Source organism: Lissotriton vulgaris, chromosome 1_1 (genome assembly GCF_964263255.1).
Source record: "Lissotriton vulgaris chromosome 1_1, aLisVul1.2, whole genome shotgun sequence".
NCBI lineage: Eukaryota > Metazoa > Chordata > Amphibia > Caudata > Salamandridae > Lissotriton > Lissotriton vulgaris.
The window spans coordinates 1,140,524,709-1,140,542,089 of record NC_141685.1 but is presented as its reverse complement, the minus strand read 5'-3'; the positions used below and the strand labels follow the sequence as shown (position 1 = coordinate 1,140,542,089).

Here is a 17,381-nt window from a genome sequence, read left to right as displayed (position 1 = left end):
TAATCCATGTCATTGTGATAACTTTTCATACCAGGACACTTTGCATTTTATTATGTTTTGTGAGTTCTACTCTGACATTCGGAAACATTTTTTAATACCATTACTAAGAGAGGCGGGTTTTCTACAAGTTAGGCCTGCTCTCACCTATTTACAGATGTTAAGTAGTACCCGCAACATTTTTTGAGTAGCCAGTTTTTTGGTGGCTGCTGTTCGGAGCAAGACTAAAAGATTAGCCATCTCTAATTATAATAATCCTGTCTGATTTTATTGACTATTTTTATGGAATTATGGGCATTTATTGTATATTGATTGTTATTGTTGATTTTATATATATGAAATGATTGTATTTTTGTCTTTTATTATTTTAAATAATCAAATAAAGTGTTTTGACTGACTGACTGACTGACCACAGACTAAAGGCAGGAAGCTAGATAGCCCAGACCTCACACAGACTGATGTGTGATTTCTTCTCTGTGGGAAGGAACAGATCTTTGATCTTTGATGCATCGAGGTGATGGCCCCAACAGAAATAGGCTGCATTGGTTACCAGAGTAGCCACTGCAGGTGTAGGGTAGAAGGGCTTGCACACAAAGTTATCTGCAAACAGTCTTCTCTGCAGGTCTTAGGCTGCTTCAGGGGGAACCAAAATGTGATCTGTCAGGGCTCCTTAGTCCTTGGTCGGGTGAAAGCAGCGGCACCAATGGAGTGCAGACATATGCCACCAATTGTTGGAAACCAGCAAGATGCATGAAGGGAAAAGGCCTAATAAGTGCAGGACGAATAGGGCCAGAAAAAGAGCTCCTTACTGAAACATACTAATTATAGTCTGCATGTCAAACTCACTTTGGAGGGAGAATGCCTTGAGGTAAACAATCTTCAGCTCTACACCAATAAAGAAGAGATGCTGGGAAGGTTGGAGGTGCGATTTGGGGAGGTTGGTTGAAAACCATACGTCAAAGAACAGGGATAATGTGGACTGAAGTTGGACAAAAAGCAGAGGACCACCACCCAAACCAACACAAGAACCTCTTTTTCAACAAGGTATAAGTGCCAGGTATCATATTCTTACAATCATATGTTTATTATTTAACCTAACTGTTTTTATTCTTTCCTTGACCATCCAGATGGAGACATTACCCTAATATCCTCCTCTTCTTTGAAGTATAGGGTACAGCATGCACTGGGGCTCCTCACTAAAGTTAGCCTTTCGTTCTTTCCACAATGCTCGCTCGCTTCTTTAATTAAACCATACACTTTCTGTTCTGAGACTCCCAAACCATTGGGGTCGAAATATGTCAACTCCCTATGCAAAGGAAAAATGGCACCTGAACTTATAACTAGCTGGGCCTATTAAGGGGATCCAACAGTAGCTAGACACTGCCCTTCCTTTTATCCCTGGTCCTCTCCAGCTACACAATCTCTAAGCCTTTGGGAATCTAACTGAAGCATTAATTATTTCCCTATCTGTGGCAAATATATTAATGGATGGGCGGTGAAAGAAAAAAGTATCTTCTAATTAGTAAGCAATGCAAACAGTTCTATGTCACTGGTGACCATTATTTTTTCAACTAAAAAGCAACTTCCTTCTAAATGTCCTCATGTATGTAGAAATATCTCACAGAATCAACTGTGTATTTTATGAAATAGACAGCGCTTGTTAGGATAAAACAATCATTCTTGGACTATTGAATATCCTCTTGTACCTTGTTTCTAACTTAGAGAAGCTTGCTTGGGAAGGTATTTCTTTGTGATTCAAGTTGTGAGACCTAACCTCCACAAGCTTAATGTGCCTGCCCTCTTACGTAAACTACTTGGCATGGATGAGGCACACTTCTCACATGACCTGAGTCATCTTTGAACACCAGACACGGGGGTCGTGAGTGTCCAAGAGCGACATCCGTTTGGGACAGGAGTATCTTTGATACACTAAACCTTTCAAGGGTTATTCAGGAAATACTCGGAGGAAAACAAATTGAAGTAAGCATCGAAAGGTGTGTGGGGGGTGGTAACAAAACAGGTTGTCACTTTATTTAGGTTCTGTGATGTCATATTTCGGAGCAGAGTCAGAGCCGAGTAGTCATCTATTGGCACAAGAGAGCCATTTCAACTTACCAGATTTCATTTGGCACCTGGAGGAGACTCAAGCAGTCAGAATTCTACAGGTAGAAGAATCCAAGAGAAGAAGTCAATAAGGAAAACACAAAATGTTTATCATTTGAAATAGTGTTTAATTCCAGAATGTAGCTAATTTCTCAGCAACTTAAATTTTGGTAAGTAAAAGAAATGAGGTTCAGAGGGTAAAATGATTAGCTCACAATCGTGCAATGTGGTCAAGTGAAGCACCCAAACGTAGATTAGAACTTCGAACAGCTCAGTCACCAATTTGGCCAACAGACCACAGCACCAGCAAAGCTGGTGTTTTCTGACCTGTAGGATAAACAGGTGATATTCCAGAAGGCTAGCACTTTTGAAAGGCCACTTGACCTGGAATAGAGTCAGTTATATCTCTGGACATGTGGCACTGCTGAGCTTTTGTTGTAATTTCGCCATCTGGTGTTGGGCTCGGATGATTGCTCTTGTTTTTCTCTTGGAGAAGTCTTTTGTCATCACGAGACTGGTGACTCCTCTTTTGGGTGCTAGTGCGCATGGGCATCGGCTCCATCCTTAGATTGTTGCAGCGAAATTCCGGCCGTGCCCAAGGGGTTAAAGAATTTCTTTAGTTTTTCAAACTCCACTCTTAGAAACTTTTCAAAGAAAAGTTAAGTATTTGGTAGTGTGTGCTGAGGTTCTGGGATCTTCCGGATCTAGGCTGCAGGCAGGTCAGGGGTCGCCGGATTTCGGGTCAGGATCGCCCGGGAGACCTTCTCGTGGTGTTTGCCCAATCGAACTCGGGCGTTGGACGGCAGGTGCAGAGTGGTGTGGATTTGCGGTGTCCAGCCGGAGCCAAAGGTTGGAGATGTACAAATCTGGTGTTCACGGGTGCACAGTATTTGTGGTTGAAGGCAGGCAGGTCCTCCGGGGTTTTCGAGATTGCTGGCTACAGGACACACCGGGATTTCGAGGGAGCAGGTTCGAGGTGGAGACAGGCCAGTAGGGCTTGGGCCAAGTCAGTGGGCATCTTCCTCTTGTTAGCTTCAGCACAGCTGTTCGGTCCTCCTTCTTTTCTTATAGTTTCTTCTGGTCTGAGGAAGCAAGGTTCAGGGGTGCCCCTAAATACTAGATTTAGGGGCCTTACAGGTAAGTAAAAGGTTGGGACCAATGGGTGCCTTCCCTGTGGTGGGTACATCCCCTATTATGCCACCCTCGAGTAGGCGGGGGGGCATAAGCCTTTCCCTGGTTGGCTGAGTCCCCCCCATCTGCAAGATGGCGGGGACTGAGAGTTGTGCTTCACCGCGCCTCCCCTCCTGAGGTGTGGAGTTGGCAGAGGTGGGCACACCTCTCTTCCTCACTTGTTTACCCACCGGTTCTACCGCCCAAAGTGGGGGGCAGAACCAGTGGGGACCAGTTGCTGAAAGCAGCAAGTGGTGTGGAGAAGCTCACAAAGGCGGCAAGCCTTTGATGCTTCCCCATTGTGGCCCTGCCCATCCCGGGGGAGGAGGCTTGGCACCTCGCCACAGGATGTGCATTGTTTCAGGCCCCCGAGAGCAGCAGGCTCTCGACCCAGGGGTCCAGAAACACATCTGGTGGTGGCTGCTGAAAGCAGCCACTCAGCCTGGACACTATGGTAGGTTAGATTTCAGGGGGCATCTCTAAGATGCCCTCTGTGTGGGTTTAATGTGCTGAGAAGTTTGATACCAAACTTCTCAGTTTTCAGTGTGGCCATTATTGTGCTGTGGAGTTCGTAATGACAACCTCCAAGCACCATATACTCTTAATGGCAGCACTGCACTTACAATGTCTAAGAATGGACTTAGATACTGTAGGGGGTACAGGGCTCATGCACCTGTATCCTCACTACTGGGATAGTGCACCCAGCTAGAGGGGTGACTGATCTATGCCAGGGCAGTGGGTTGTAGGCATGGCACACAGCGATGTGTGCCTTGTTGACTCTTTACTTTGTTCTGCACCAAAACACGCAGCCTGCAAGGCAGTGTGTGAGTGTGAAGGTACAGGACCTCCAAGGGAGGCACAATAAGTGCTGCAGTCCTTAGAGGCCTTCTCTGGTCACAGTGCCCTGGGTACCTGTGATACCATTTACCAGGGGCCGACCTGTGGCCAGAGATACCAATTGGGTTAGGCTTCAGTGCAGTTTTAGGGAAGAACAGGGGCCCTGGGTACTTGATTAGTTGGTGCCCAGTGCACACTCAGTCAAAGCAAATCAGCAATTCAGCAAAAAGTGGGGGCAACCATGCAGAAAGAGGGCACTTTCTCACACAGATGGTCTTTGTTTTTTATATGTAAAACATTATTGCCCTGTGGGCATCCAGAGTATGCAAGGCTTTCTCAGCTTGAAGCTTTGAGTCTTGGAATTTGAGTTGTTTGATTTATGTGAAAATGTGATATGACCTGTGGAAGGACTTGTGAGTTAGTTCTCAAGACTACCCTGTATTTGTATGTACGGTTCCTGTATGTATGGCGAGTGCTTGTAGTTTGCTTACTCAGCGTATTGACATAATCGTAGTTAGAAATGCTGTTTTTAGAGTGATACATTTCAAGGTTGCTTTATAGATTGGCTCGAACGGTTCTTTCATTAACTGTGTGAGTACCACATTGAGATTCTATGTGGGAATTGGTGCACTACTAGGTGGTACTATTCTTTTAACCCCTTCCAGAAATCCTTTGATTATAGGGACAGTGAACACACTTCTTCCTATGTAACACCTTGTGTAGGCTACTATTGCAGCCAGATGCACTTTTAGAGCAGCATAATTTAGGCCTTCTCTTAGCAGATGTGTTTGGTATTGATTACTGTAGTTTCACGTCTTACTGTTGGAGCTGTAGTCATAAAGGGTCTTCCTACTATAGCATTTACCTTGTCCCACCAACTCATTTCCTCCCGTATTTTATGAATGACAATCACTAGATCCTCCCAGCTCTCCATTGCTTGACACCATTGGCTCTGTATCCGTTCTTGGATAGGTCTCATGTGAAGCCTCGGATGTGGTATTATTGGTATGCAAGAAGCCATCATTCCTAACAATTTCCACATGGTCCTCAATGTCAGAGACTGACCCTTTCAGTACCATAGAGCTTCTTGGGTTATGGCTTGGACTCTTTACTCGCATGGAAAAGCTTTTGTCTAAATTGTGTTTTTTATTCGCTCTTAAGAAGAATTTGTTGTTCTGGCATGGGTGAAGACTTTTCCAAATGTATTGTGAATCCCAGTTTGTTCAGGGTCATCAATGCTGTTATCATGTAGTCTTTGCACTTGTGTGCTGAGTTTACTCTTAGCATCCAGTCGTCGATGTATGGGTTAACATGTATTCCCTTACTTGTCTGATGGGAACCTACAGCCACCAGGCACTCTGAATTCTCTTGGAGCTGATTTTATTACAAAGCGTAGTAGTTTGAAATGGTAATGCATCTTGTTTATTACAAACCCACAAGAAATTCTGGAGTCTTGAATTCATTGGAATGTGTAGATAGTCATCCTTTAGGTCTATGCTTGCCATGAAATCCCCCTGTTGGAGTTGAGGGATGACTTGATGTAGTGTTGCCATTTTGAATTTTTGTGAAAAGGAGATCTAGTATTGGTTACAGTGTCTTGTCTGGTTTTAGAACTTGGAAGTATGTTGAATAGACTGCTTGACATTTCAATTTGGAGGGTACTTTTTCCTGCTGCCTGTTTTTGTAGTAGTTGACTGTGGCTGACTTGTGCTTTGAACGTTGTTGAGCTGTTCCTGATTGAAATCCACCTCTCCCTGTATGTCTTCTAGTGCGGGTGATTCACCCTTCTTGCCGACCCCTAAATTGTAGGGCCCTCATTGACTTGGCCGTATCATTTTCTTTTAAATCTGCTGCTGCGTGTCGTCTGCTGTTTTCCCAAACAACTGTTTACCATTAAATGGGCTGTTGTCTACATTGGCTTGCACTTTGTTCTTGGAGCCTGATATCCTTAGCCATGTATGGCATCTAACTGTTGTTCCTGTCACCAACTGTCTGGCTGCCATATCTGCAGCATCCAATGCTGATGTGTTGGCAATACATTTTCACTCTTCCGCTAGGGATTTTTCTCTTTCGTTATATTGTTCGGTTAGGTGCTTGATTAACTATGCCATCTCTTCCCAGTTTTGATGGGCATATCTATGTAGCAATAAGTTGAAGTGTGCTATTTTCCACTGACTTGATGCTCCTCTTTAAAGTTTTCCTTCCACCATTTTTATCCTCTTGCTTTCTCTATCTGGACGAGGTCCAAAGTTGGTTAGAATATTTGCTCTCTTTCTGGTTGCAGTTATGATGACTGTGTCTGGCACCACATTACCCAGGATGTGTGGAGGGTCTTCAAATGGGTGCTTATATTTTTATTCTCCACCCTACAAATCACTGCCCTGCAGATTGCTGGCTCCTTAAATGCCTCTCTTCCCTGATCCATTGATTCATAATGCCTGGGAGCACTGGATGGAATTTTTTGTTTGTGTATTAATGTTAGTAAGAAACAGGCTTGAGCCTTTTCGTCATCCAGTTGTACTCCATACCGTTCAGCTGCCTTTTTGACCAGTTGATTGAACAATGTCATCATCAGGAGGCGATGGCCTCTAATGGTGTGTGCCTATGGTTTCTTCAGTGGAGACTTCCTTGAGATCCTGCCACTGGTGTTCAACACATTCTGATTCTTCAACGTCCTGGTATGGACTCCGTCCTTCAGTCTCTCCTTCTTCACAGAAGAGTTTCAGTTCCTCTTCTTCGTGAGGCTCATGTGTTGGGGGTTCCAATTCCCACTAATCCTTATCCTCTCTTGAGCGGTCTGTGGAAGGTATCGATGGAATCCTAAAAGCCTGTAAACCGGTGTCAAATTCCTTTTTCTTTTGCAGGAAGGCAGCCATTTCGGCCTCAAGCAGTCTTTTCTTGTGCTCTATTTTGAGGGCGTATTCATTGGGGTCGTTGGTAGATGTCGCTCTTTTTCGATGTTGAAGGTTCGTCTGCTGTTGGTATAGCTGCCGTTTTCTTCTCTTTGTCTCGGCTTCAATTGACTTTCAACATCAATGTTTTTCTGGCAGTTTTCACACAACTGGGGTATCTTTTGTATAGGACCCGAGGGGATCTTTGTGCCCTGTCTTGCATGCCTTCGGTCGGCGAGTTTTTCGGCACAGAGGCAGGCTTATGTTTTCTGGAGTCTACAGTTTATAGCTCAAACACCATTATCTTTTTCAGAGTTACCAGTCTGTGTCTTACTTTCAACTTCCTATTTTCTTTTTCAATGTCTTCTCCTTCCACTTCTTATGCAGGGTTATCTTCTTCACTCATCACCCCCACATCGCTGAGTGAGTTTCTTTCCTTTGGCTCCTGCATAGCGTGATGTGCGGGCCTTTGTTTCTCTAGAGCTTTCAGTGTCTTTACCTTAAACTTCGCATAGGCTTCAAAGGAGTCCGACTAACAGTTGATTGGAAAGCAAAGATCACAGACTGGATGACTGTCCCTCTGAGTGAATTTATGGTGGCACTGTGGGCAAAAACGGAACAGTGTTTTCTCCATTTCACGACAAGCAGGAGTCTCCCTATCCGCTCATTCTCCCTCGATTAAAAACTCCACTTCCTATAACACTTCTTTGGATATCCTTAAGTTTTTCTTCCAATTTCTTCGACAAAAAACCCCTTTGCTTCATCGTATTCCTCCTGTAGTTTCAAGATCTTCCCAATGCTTCCAGACAAAACGGCAGAGAAAAAGAATCTGAGGAAGGTGACCAAGAGTGAGACATCCAGGAAGTGCATCTGATGTCAGAAGAGGATGGAACAAGCACCACATGATAGGGACAGTTGACACCCAGGACTACTATATACAAAAAGTTCCAGACCCAACTATTAAATGGTGTAATAATGCACAGCATGAGAATCCAGAAAAGATTCACGCTGCAAAACAAATATTACTTAGGCAGTAGGACAGTTCAGTGGAATTCAGCATGTGCTGCAGATACATGTATAGAAACTGTAGGACAAAACTCAGTTTCACATACTTCCAAAGTGCATAAAAATACCACCACTGGGTTGGGTAAATGTAACATCCACATTTTACAATGCTACTACTTTACAAAGGTAGCAAGCACTATAGAAAAAGAAAATGAATAACTCATGTTTTTTTCGACTGTTTTGTTCACTTATTTTACTTTTATTGTGCTTTACAAAATTAAAGACTATATTTAGAAGACTTTAACTGCTTGTGTTTGTGTGTGGTTAAATGGCTGAATCCATTTATAGGAGTTGATCTTGGTCATAGGTTGTGTTAATGGATAAAGAAATCACACCTACCCAACACTGAACGTACAACCCAATTATACCTGGTTGAGAAAAGTTCTGGAAATAAAATGATTCAGAGAAGTTTTCTACTATTCATTTAAAACAGTAAATGATAAATGCCAAAGAGATTTGTGCACCAGACAAGCGCAATGGCACTGGGTGAATGCCAGACTCATGAGAGATTCCATCTCAAATTATGCTCAAATTCTTAACTGATAGGTTTCATTAATAAGCCATTTGTATCTATCCTTATCTAGCCTGGCTCCCCAGAAATACAACCAATGATTCATTGAAACTGAGAATATCAGGACTCTCATAAGTCAGAGGGGTTCAGCCAAGAGATGGGAGACAAATGCCTGGGGCGAGTCTGCTTTCAATAGCCAGATATCTAGGTAGGGGGAGACTGGAACTCCTGACAACCGCAGATGGGCTGCAACCACCATCATCACCTTTGTGAACACTTTAGGGGCGCTGGTAAGGTCAAAATGGAGCATAGCAAACTGAAACTGCTCATGGCCCTCCGTGACCCACAGGTCATCAGAGGTCATCAGAGGAGCTGGAACTCTCTTCGGTGTGCTGGTTTTCTGGCACGTTGACGCCCTCTTCGAAGATGTCGTCGGTGATCGAAGCTGACGAGCGAGCCATAGTTCTTTGAGCTCGTCAGTCTCGAATCGTTTTTTTGGAGCGGAATGAGGCACAAGCGGAACAGTCTTTGGCCTCGTGCTCTGGTGAGAGGCACAGGTTGCACACCTCATGTAGGTCGTGTGGGGAAACTTCGACCCACATCGAGGGCACTTCTTGAATGGCGTCCTTTCCATGAGCCAGAAAGTAAGGCCTAGGTAGGCCCGAAGGCCTTCGTCGACTACCGGAATCGAAGACTTCGCAGTAGAGAAGAATGGCGCCGATGTGGAGCGCGATCAAAACAATACCGTCAAACTAGTGAGTATTGCGCGCCGAAGGAAATTCGGTTCCAAACCGGAGCGCAGGAAACACATCCAAGCTCGACGGCGGAAAAAACAATCTGAGGATGGAGCCGATGCCCAGGCGCAATGTGGTCCAAAGGAGGAGTCACCGATCTCGTGACTTCCAAAGAACTTTTCAGGACAACAACAAACTGCAAACATTCGGGCCCAACACTAGGTGGCGATCTATGCACAGTGCAATATGCAGCTCATATGCCTCGAACGCATATATATACACACACATTTAGCTTAAATATACTTCCCTTGCATTCTAAAGACATTGCATTATAAAGATAATTCATGGTAAATTCATTGCGTGGTAATATCTGCGTTGTAAAGGCTGCTTTCCCTCTGCAGTACTTGGAGTCTTGGCTGAACCCCAGGCACACCTGATGGGGATCAGTCACAGGCATTTGTTTGCAAAAGTCCCTACAGGGCTTGAAACCAGTTGTTTAAAGGGGTGATATACTGCACACTGAGAAGAATATAGAAAAGTGAAGTTAAGTCTCAGAAAGACTAGGACATCCAGATCCGCGTATGGTGCTCTGGAAAGAAGAGAGGTGTGGTGGGCCTATCTTTGGCACTAGAAACAATCAGTACTAGCAACAACCACATAATTCTAATGTTGGCACCCTATTGATAGCGCCTTTGGCCAGAAGAGCCTGTACTTCCTGACACAACAGAGAGAAGTGGTCCTCTATCAGCCGATCTGAAGATGGAGATAGAGTCTGCAGGGTTTCCGTGAATGGAAGAGAGTAACCCCACTGAACAATCTGGGGGGTGAGGAAAGCTGGATCCCCAGGAATGGCAATCGTGGCAGGCAACTGTCCTGTGCATAGCTTCACCCAGCCCCTGAGCACAACATCAGTGAGGGCTTCATTAAAGTGGAGAAGAGGTTCTATGGGGCTACCTTGTGTTGAAGCATCTCTGTCAAGATGTTAGCCTTGACTGCCACAGAGGGCAGCATAAGGTACTTCACTTCAGCGGTCGTCCTCATCACCAAGGCAAATTCATCTCCTTCCTCTGTAGCCACACTAGGAGAGACTAGGCCAGTTTCCAGAGAGGTTTCCAGACCGCTGGCATCTGCCAGTTCCTCATACCAGTTATTCTCTGCCCAGGGCTATTACGGGGGGTCGGGATAACTATAAGGATCCTCAGGTCTTCCCCAAACGTATTCCCCACAGGGTCAGTAAAGGGATGGGCTGTCTCCATAACAGATGGTCTTGGTCTGATCCCTGCAAGACGCTGGACGACACCAGTCCGGTTCTGAATCGGTACCTGATAAAACAATGGGGGCTGGCACTAGGGGTGTCAGGAACAGCACCACTTGAACAGACTCCTGGGAAGGTTCTGGACTTGCAAAGGGAGCCAACACGATCAAGGAACAGATTCAAAGAGACCAACTGGTGCAGAGGCCAAACCAGCAGGAGGAAATCCAGTTGGGGCACCTGCCAAAACCATGGACTTGAAGGCGCTCCAGTGGGTCTGCCTGCACAAATATGAGGAGCATGGTCTCATTAAATTCTTACAGCTGGGCGGGTTGCTCTGGCTCTGGAAAATTATGGGAGGTTGGGAGCAGATCTAGACTCAGGCTACACACCTGACATGTGGGAGTGGGACCTAGATTTGTGGCACCAATCCCACGCCTCATCAAATTATTTGGACTGAAGCTGCAAAGTTGAAAAACAATTCAACTTCTAAGATTTCTTTTTCTTCAGGGACTAACCCAACGGGATTTTGAAAGCAATGACAATTGGTGGGAGTGGGCCCTAGGCCTTCCTTGCAGCCGGGCTCTGGAGTGGTGCACAGTCACCTGGTGTGGGTGACAGGAAGCTTCAGGACACACTATCAGACAGCCTTGGGGTTCATCGCTCGACAGTCTGTTCAGGTCTTGGAGTGGTGGTCCAGTTCCCGGCACCATAAGCATACCACATTGAGATCTATCACAGACATCTGCCTTTGACAGGATCCACACAGTTGAAACTTAAAACTGACAAGATTTTTTAAGGGGCCATCCTTGAAGCACACTTGGAGCTTAGCTTAAAAAGAATTTTGACACTAAGTAGCAAAAAGGAACCTCAACAAAGTACTGAGGTAGCTGTTCTGGATCTGCGCTGATGACGCAGAAAGAAAAGAACGGATTTGAGCATGCTGATTTGGCAACTATATAAGCACCTTGCATGCCCCTTCTGGCATGGACGATGGCACCTGTCGGCACACACCGGTACTGCTCAAGATTTTCCGCATCCTCGGGATTGTTCTAAGGTAAGGAATCCGTCATCTAGAAGTCTCTATCAGATACGACATATAGTAGTCATGGGTGTTAGCCTCCAACATAACCTTCCTGCATTTGATTCAGTTCTTAACACTTGAAATGCATTTGCTCATAAGAAAAAAAGTAAACTGGAACAAAAAAAAGAAAAAGAAAAACCAAGAAAAGAAATTCCAATTGTATGACTATTTGAACAGTTGGACATGACTCCCGCCTTGTTATGAAGTCTGACATTTGAGTATCGATCAGCGAACAAGAGAGGTAGGTGTGCGGTGCCATTGATTACTTGTTAGGGCGTTTTTATGTTTGATCTTTTTTGTGCGACACAAGTGTGATGCCCTGAGAAATAAGCGGTACAAAAGGGGGTGGTGATGGACGGAGCATCTGAACCAATCAAGCACTCACACCCAGTCAACAGATCTGGGTTTAATCCATCACCGTTCTTTAGATCACTCTGCCACCCCAGTTCAGACATGGCCATATGCAAATCAGTCTGACCCTGTGCCTGTTCAGGCACTGTATGAAAACTCTAATGTCTCAGACACTCTATTTTAAAGAAAAGGATCGACAGAAAGGCCGGTGTAGCTGGAAATAAAATATTACAAACTCTGAAATTAGTGTACTACTGGGCAAAGGGCCTGTGAATAAACTACTAATTGTGGCAAGCAAGGGTCTACTTTAGGTTCAACTGAGAGCAAGTGACAAACAAGGAATACTACACTTAGATGGCACTTTTGTAAGTTATAGAGTAATTCCCTTTGGAAAGTAATGTGACTTTTTAAACAATCATATAAAAGGGATATTGAAAAGGACACCAATAGGAAAATTAAGGGCTTGCAAGAGTGCTTCACACAAACAGCTAAAGAAATGTAGAAAAGTGTCACTGAAGGAATATTGCTTAAGGCCTGGCTTACTGAGCATAACAGAGAGGGAAAATAAAGCATGGGAGTGTTGCTTTCCATGTATTCCAGGCATCAATTGGGAATAGAAGAGCTGTTGGGGGCTCAATTAAAGAGGGACAACCTTTTCTGAAGTGTCCATAAAGTCACAGAATCCTTCATAATGTCTTACCATTAGACACTACCTCCCACCTCAAGTATTTACATGTAATGTCTTTACACAGGCCACATTTTAGACTTCATCTTTAGACAGACAGCTCTTTAACTTTCACCTACTTGCTTGACAGTCAGACACAATATGGGCAATTATCTGTCTCAAACACAAACAATTTCCCACAAGTCAAAGCTTCTCACTAGGTTTGTCATTATAATGAGAAACATTTTGGACTTTATCAACTTTCATATCCTACAGATTGCCAGCAGCCAGCTTGACAGCAGGATACAATATGGTCATTATTATACACCACTAAGTCTCACCACAAAACTTTAAACGAAGTCATACTGTGACCAAACATATGTAGACCATGCTACTCAGCTGATGTATTTTCAGCTTCACATGCACTTGTTAACCTTCTTGTACTTGAAATATTTTTTTCTGAAAATGGTAATGAACATTAAAAAAAAAAAAAAAAACCTTGTTGTATGACACCAGAAAATATCATTGTGACCTGTTCTATTTACTAGTGAACTGACATTACGGTTCAAGAGGAAGTGCTCTTAAAAGGCAACTCTACCCAGGCCACAGATTCTCAGCTAGTTTCTTTACAGTGGGATGTGAATTTTGAAGACTCTCTTAAGACACAGTAGTCCTGCACACATTACAGAATCTCACCTGGAGATGGACTGGCACCTGGTACAAAGCTCCCCTGCATGGCAGCTACGATGGCCGGGCTGTGTGATGCAGCTGGTGTGGTGCCAGAGATGAGAGGGATGGAGGATGTCGTGGGAGGTGGTACGGCTGTTGCAAGTGCCCTCGGGGGCATTGTCACAGGCAGGTGAGAGGGAGTGAGCACACCCCCAGGCATGCTGCAGGGGAGGTTACCATGCACTGAAGGAGAGGGGATGTTAGGAGGAAGGTTAATATTCATGGTCTCTGCTACATTATTAGGCAGGTTATATGGGATGGATGAGGGAATTCCACACAGCATACCAGCTGGAGCATTACCCGGCACTGTTGAGTTCATGTTCACAGGCACATTCGCTGGCATCATTGAAGAGGGAGGAGGAGGGCTTGGAAATGGAGTAGGACCTAAAGAGAAAGCACCAGATTTAATGTCCACATAAAGAGAATAATGAAGAGCTACAAGAACAGTGGACAAGAGCGTTAGTGGACTTGGGATATGCAAGGCTTGGCGAGGCAGCAACCCATAAGAGCATCTCACTCTTATCAACATACAGCACTGGTAGTCCCAAAATATGTGAGAGGTCGCAGACTTGAACATGCAAAGCATGGTGGTTCCTAGGACAAACAAGGCAAACAGAACAAGTAGTAAATGGGGCAACCAGGACCACAAACGGCAGGCTGGGTACACCAACAAGCAAGCTGTGAAAGGCCAGGAATGAGGAGGCAGGGGGCAAAAGTAGCTCAGTCACAGAAGAGTGGTTCGGGCACAGATAAACATACTGCATACACAGCTTAAAATATAAAGTAAAAGGGAAACAAATGACAACCACCACTCTCCCCACAGTTGTTCAGTAGCCATAAAAGGGCAAAATGGTATGCAACATTTCTCAGTGTTAGGCTAAGTACGAAAAAGCAAAAAAACATGGAAAACAACCAACATTGTAAGTCACAAGGTGGGGCAACCGAGGGCAGAGAAGTGAAAGGGGTAATAGACCTATAGGGGTCGTGAGACTGTGTTCCACTTGAGCTCAGTATGTAATGCCACCCAAGGCCCCCTCTGCTTACTAACCAGGAGATCCCACACAAAACACCTACTTACCGAGGGCTGCGGCAGGCGGCTGGCTTGACTGGACAGATGTCTGCTGCTGCGTCCCACCCTGCTGCGTTGGTGGGGGTGGAAGCTGCGGCTGTGGCCTCTCCCCCAGAGAAGGAGGAGTAGATAAACTTTGTTCCCCTGAAGCAGAGACACCAGTCTGTCCCACCATGCTTGCAGCCATGGCAGATGGCTGGGGAATGGAATGAGCTGTGGGTGCCAAAGGGGCCCCTGATGTTGACACCACCTGGTTGCCCAACGCAGCTGGTGGTGGTGGCTGCTGCTGGTGGATCTGTTGGAAGTGCTGTTGGCGAGCCCTCATCTCAGCATACTTGAGCTGTTCCATGTGAAACGCCTGTCGGTCTGCCAGCAGCTGCTGCCTCTGATACTCCAACTACAAGTACAAATACCAAAGATGAATAAGTCCTGCTTAACCATCATAAGTAAAGTATACATGAGTAGAATGCAATCCAGTTTCCTAAACCACTCAATTTCCTCACAGCGATACACGGTAATACATAGACAGTGCCTTCTCTTCCTGAAAAGCTTACCGAACCAAAATTTGCTGAACCATGGAAAAACATTCAATACATTTCTCTCCCCCTTAGAGAACTCGCACCAACAACAAAGCCTCACTATCAACGCAAATAACTGACTATCACAGGAAAACAATTGAATGGTCATCCTGCAAAACCTAGCTTCACCACATCATCTCATTTAAGTTGCCAAAATCGGTTGAATTAGGGCAAATACAGCACTTTCTCTAGTTGCAATATTTTCCCTCACCAAACCATACCATAGCAGAGAATGGTTACTTACCGGTAGGAGTAGTTTTGCAGCTTGAAGACTTTTCTCGATTCACATGCTGTGCATTATTCCGCCATCTAGTGGATGGTTTCGGGATAGTCTAATTGCAGTCTGCTCTATTTCTTACGTGGGCATCTTCTACCATTGGGGTTTAAACCCCTCCTTTTGTGATGTCAGATATATGCCATGGAAATCCCTCGACGTAGTCGCCATCTTCAGATTCTTTTTGCTTTTCTCTGTGCTTGTCATTGTTCTCGTGTTAAGGACGTCAAAACATATCTATTGGTGGAGGTGGGTGGGTTGCATGTGGTTCCAGAAAATTCTTCAAGCTGGAAAACGAATCCTACCAGTAAGTAACTATTTTGTTTTGCAGTAGGAACCTTTTCTGGATTCACATGCTGTGCATTCATTACAAAGCGGTATTCCCTCCTATTGGTAAGCTGGGTCCTTTAGACTCCAAAGTTTAGAGTATGTGTTTAAAAAGGTTTCAGCACTCTTTGTTCCAGTTCTGCATCCGTTGGCCTGAATGTCCACGCAGTAGTGTTTAGTGAAGAAATGCACAGGTGACCACTGCGCAAATGTCTCCCAGTGCTACGCTACCTAGAAAGGCGAGGGATGCCCCCTTTTCCCTCCACCGCAACACCAGCACCCTGCTCGACAACCTCGCCAATCTTGGACTCAAGCAGCTGGTGTCCACCCCCACCCACCTCGCCGGACACACACTCGACGCAGTCTTCTCTTCCAGCACAGACATCGACTTCAGCCACGCCGCAGAGCTTCAATGGACGGACCACAGCTGCGTCCACTTCACCTTCAAGAGAACGACGACCCACCAGCAACAGGCCGCCCGCAGAAGCTGGAACAAGATCACAGCAGACCAGCTCGCCACCTCTCTGAGCCAGCACCCTCCTGCCAGCTCAGCGAACCCCAGCCAGGCCGCCGACAACCTCACGAAGTGGATCAGCATCTGCGCGGACGAGCTCGCCCCGCTGAGGACCCCGCCCAGCAGACCCGGCAGCAAGAAAGCCCCGTGGTTCACCGACGAACTCAAGAGCTCCAAGAAGAACTGCCGAGCCCTCGAGAAAGTCTGGAGAAGGGAACCTACACCGGACAACAGGACCACCTTCAAGCTGGCCACCCGGAAGCACCACCAGCTGATCCGCGCCGCCAAGAAAACTGCATTCAAGGACCGGCTGGACAACAACGCACACAACTGCAAGGAACTCTTCAACATCGTGAAAGAGCTATCCAACCCCAGCGCAGGAAACAACGACATCACCCCATCGCAAGACCTCTGCAACTCCCTCGCTTCATACTTCCACAACAAGATCGCGGACATACACAACAGCTTCAACAACCAACCAACGCACACCAAGACCGAACAACCACCCCCCACCACCACCCTCCACGCCTGGACCCCGATCAGCACCGAAGACACCATCCGCACGATGAACTCCATCCACTCCGGATCACCGACCGACCACTGCCCTCACCACGTCTTCAACAAGGCCGACGCTGTCATCGCACCCCACCTGCGAGACATCATCAACACATCCTTCGACACCGCCACCTTCCCTGAGAGCTGGAAGCACGCCGAACTCAGCGCACTCCTCAAGAAACCCACAGCGGACCCCACCAAACTCAAGAATTACCGCCCCATCTCGCTCCTCCCGTTTCCAGCCAAAGTCATCGAGAAGACCGTCAACAAGCAGATGGCCGCCTTCCTCGAGACGAATGGATCCCTCGACCCCTCGCAGTCCGGCTTCCGAGCCAATCACAGCACCGAGACCGCCCTCATCGCCGCCACCGATGACATCCGAGCCCTGATGGACAACGGAGAAACAGCGGCCCTCGTCCTCCTAGACCTCTCCGCGGCATTCAACAGTGTCTGCCACCGCACCCTAGTACAGCGCCTCAGCAACGTCGGAATCCAGGACAAGGCGCTGGAATGGATCATCTCCTTCCTCGACGGAAGAACACAGAGTCCGCCTACCACCGTACAAGTCAGAGGCCACCGAAGTCATCTGCGGCGTCCCTCAAGGATCCTCACTGAGCCCCACCCTCTTCAACGTCTACATGAGCCCCCTCGCGGCCATCGCACGCCAACACAACCT

The 17,381-nt window shown here is 46.2% G+C and overlaps 1 protein-coding gene across 4 annotated transcripts in view; it reads right to left on the bottom strand.

Moving 5' to 3' along the window:
• SMARCC2 (SWI/SNF related BAF chromatin remodeling complex subunit C2) overlaps window positions 1–17,381 on the bottom strand; it is a 482,651-nt gene that overhangs the window by 45,994 nt on the left and 419,276 nt on the right. For 2 of the 4 annotated variants that reach the window (XM_086963879.1, XM_086963881.1), the window contains exons 26-27: window positions 14,467–14,854; window positions 13,356–13,772 (exon numbers count right to left, since the gene is read on the bottom strand). In XM_086963879.1, the coding sequence (XP_086820005.1) occupies window positions 13,356–13,772; window positions 14,467–14,854 (805 nt within the window). The remainder of the gene's footprint in view (window positions 1–13,355; window positions 13,773–14,466; window positions 14,855–17,381) is intronic. The other 2 variants (XM_086963886.1, XM_086963883.1) reach the window with 2 other exon arrangements.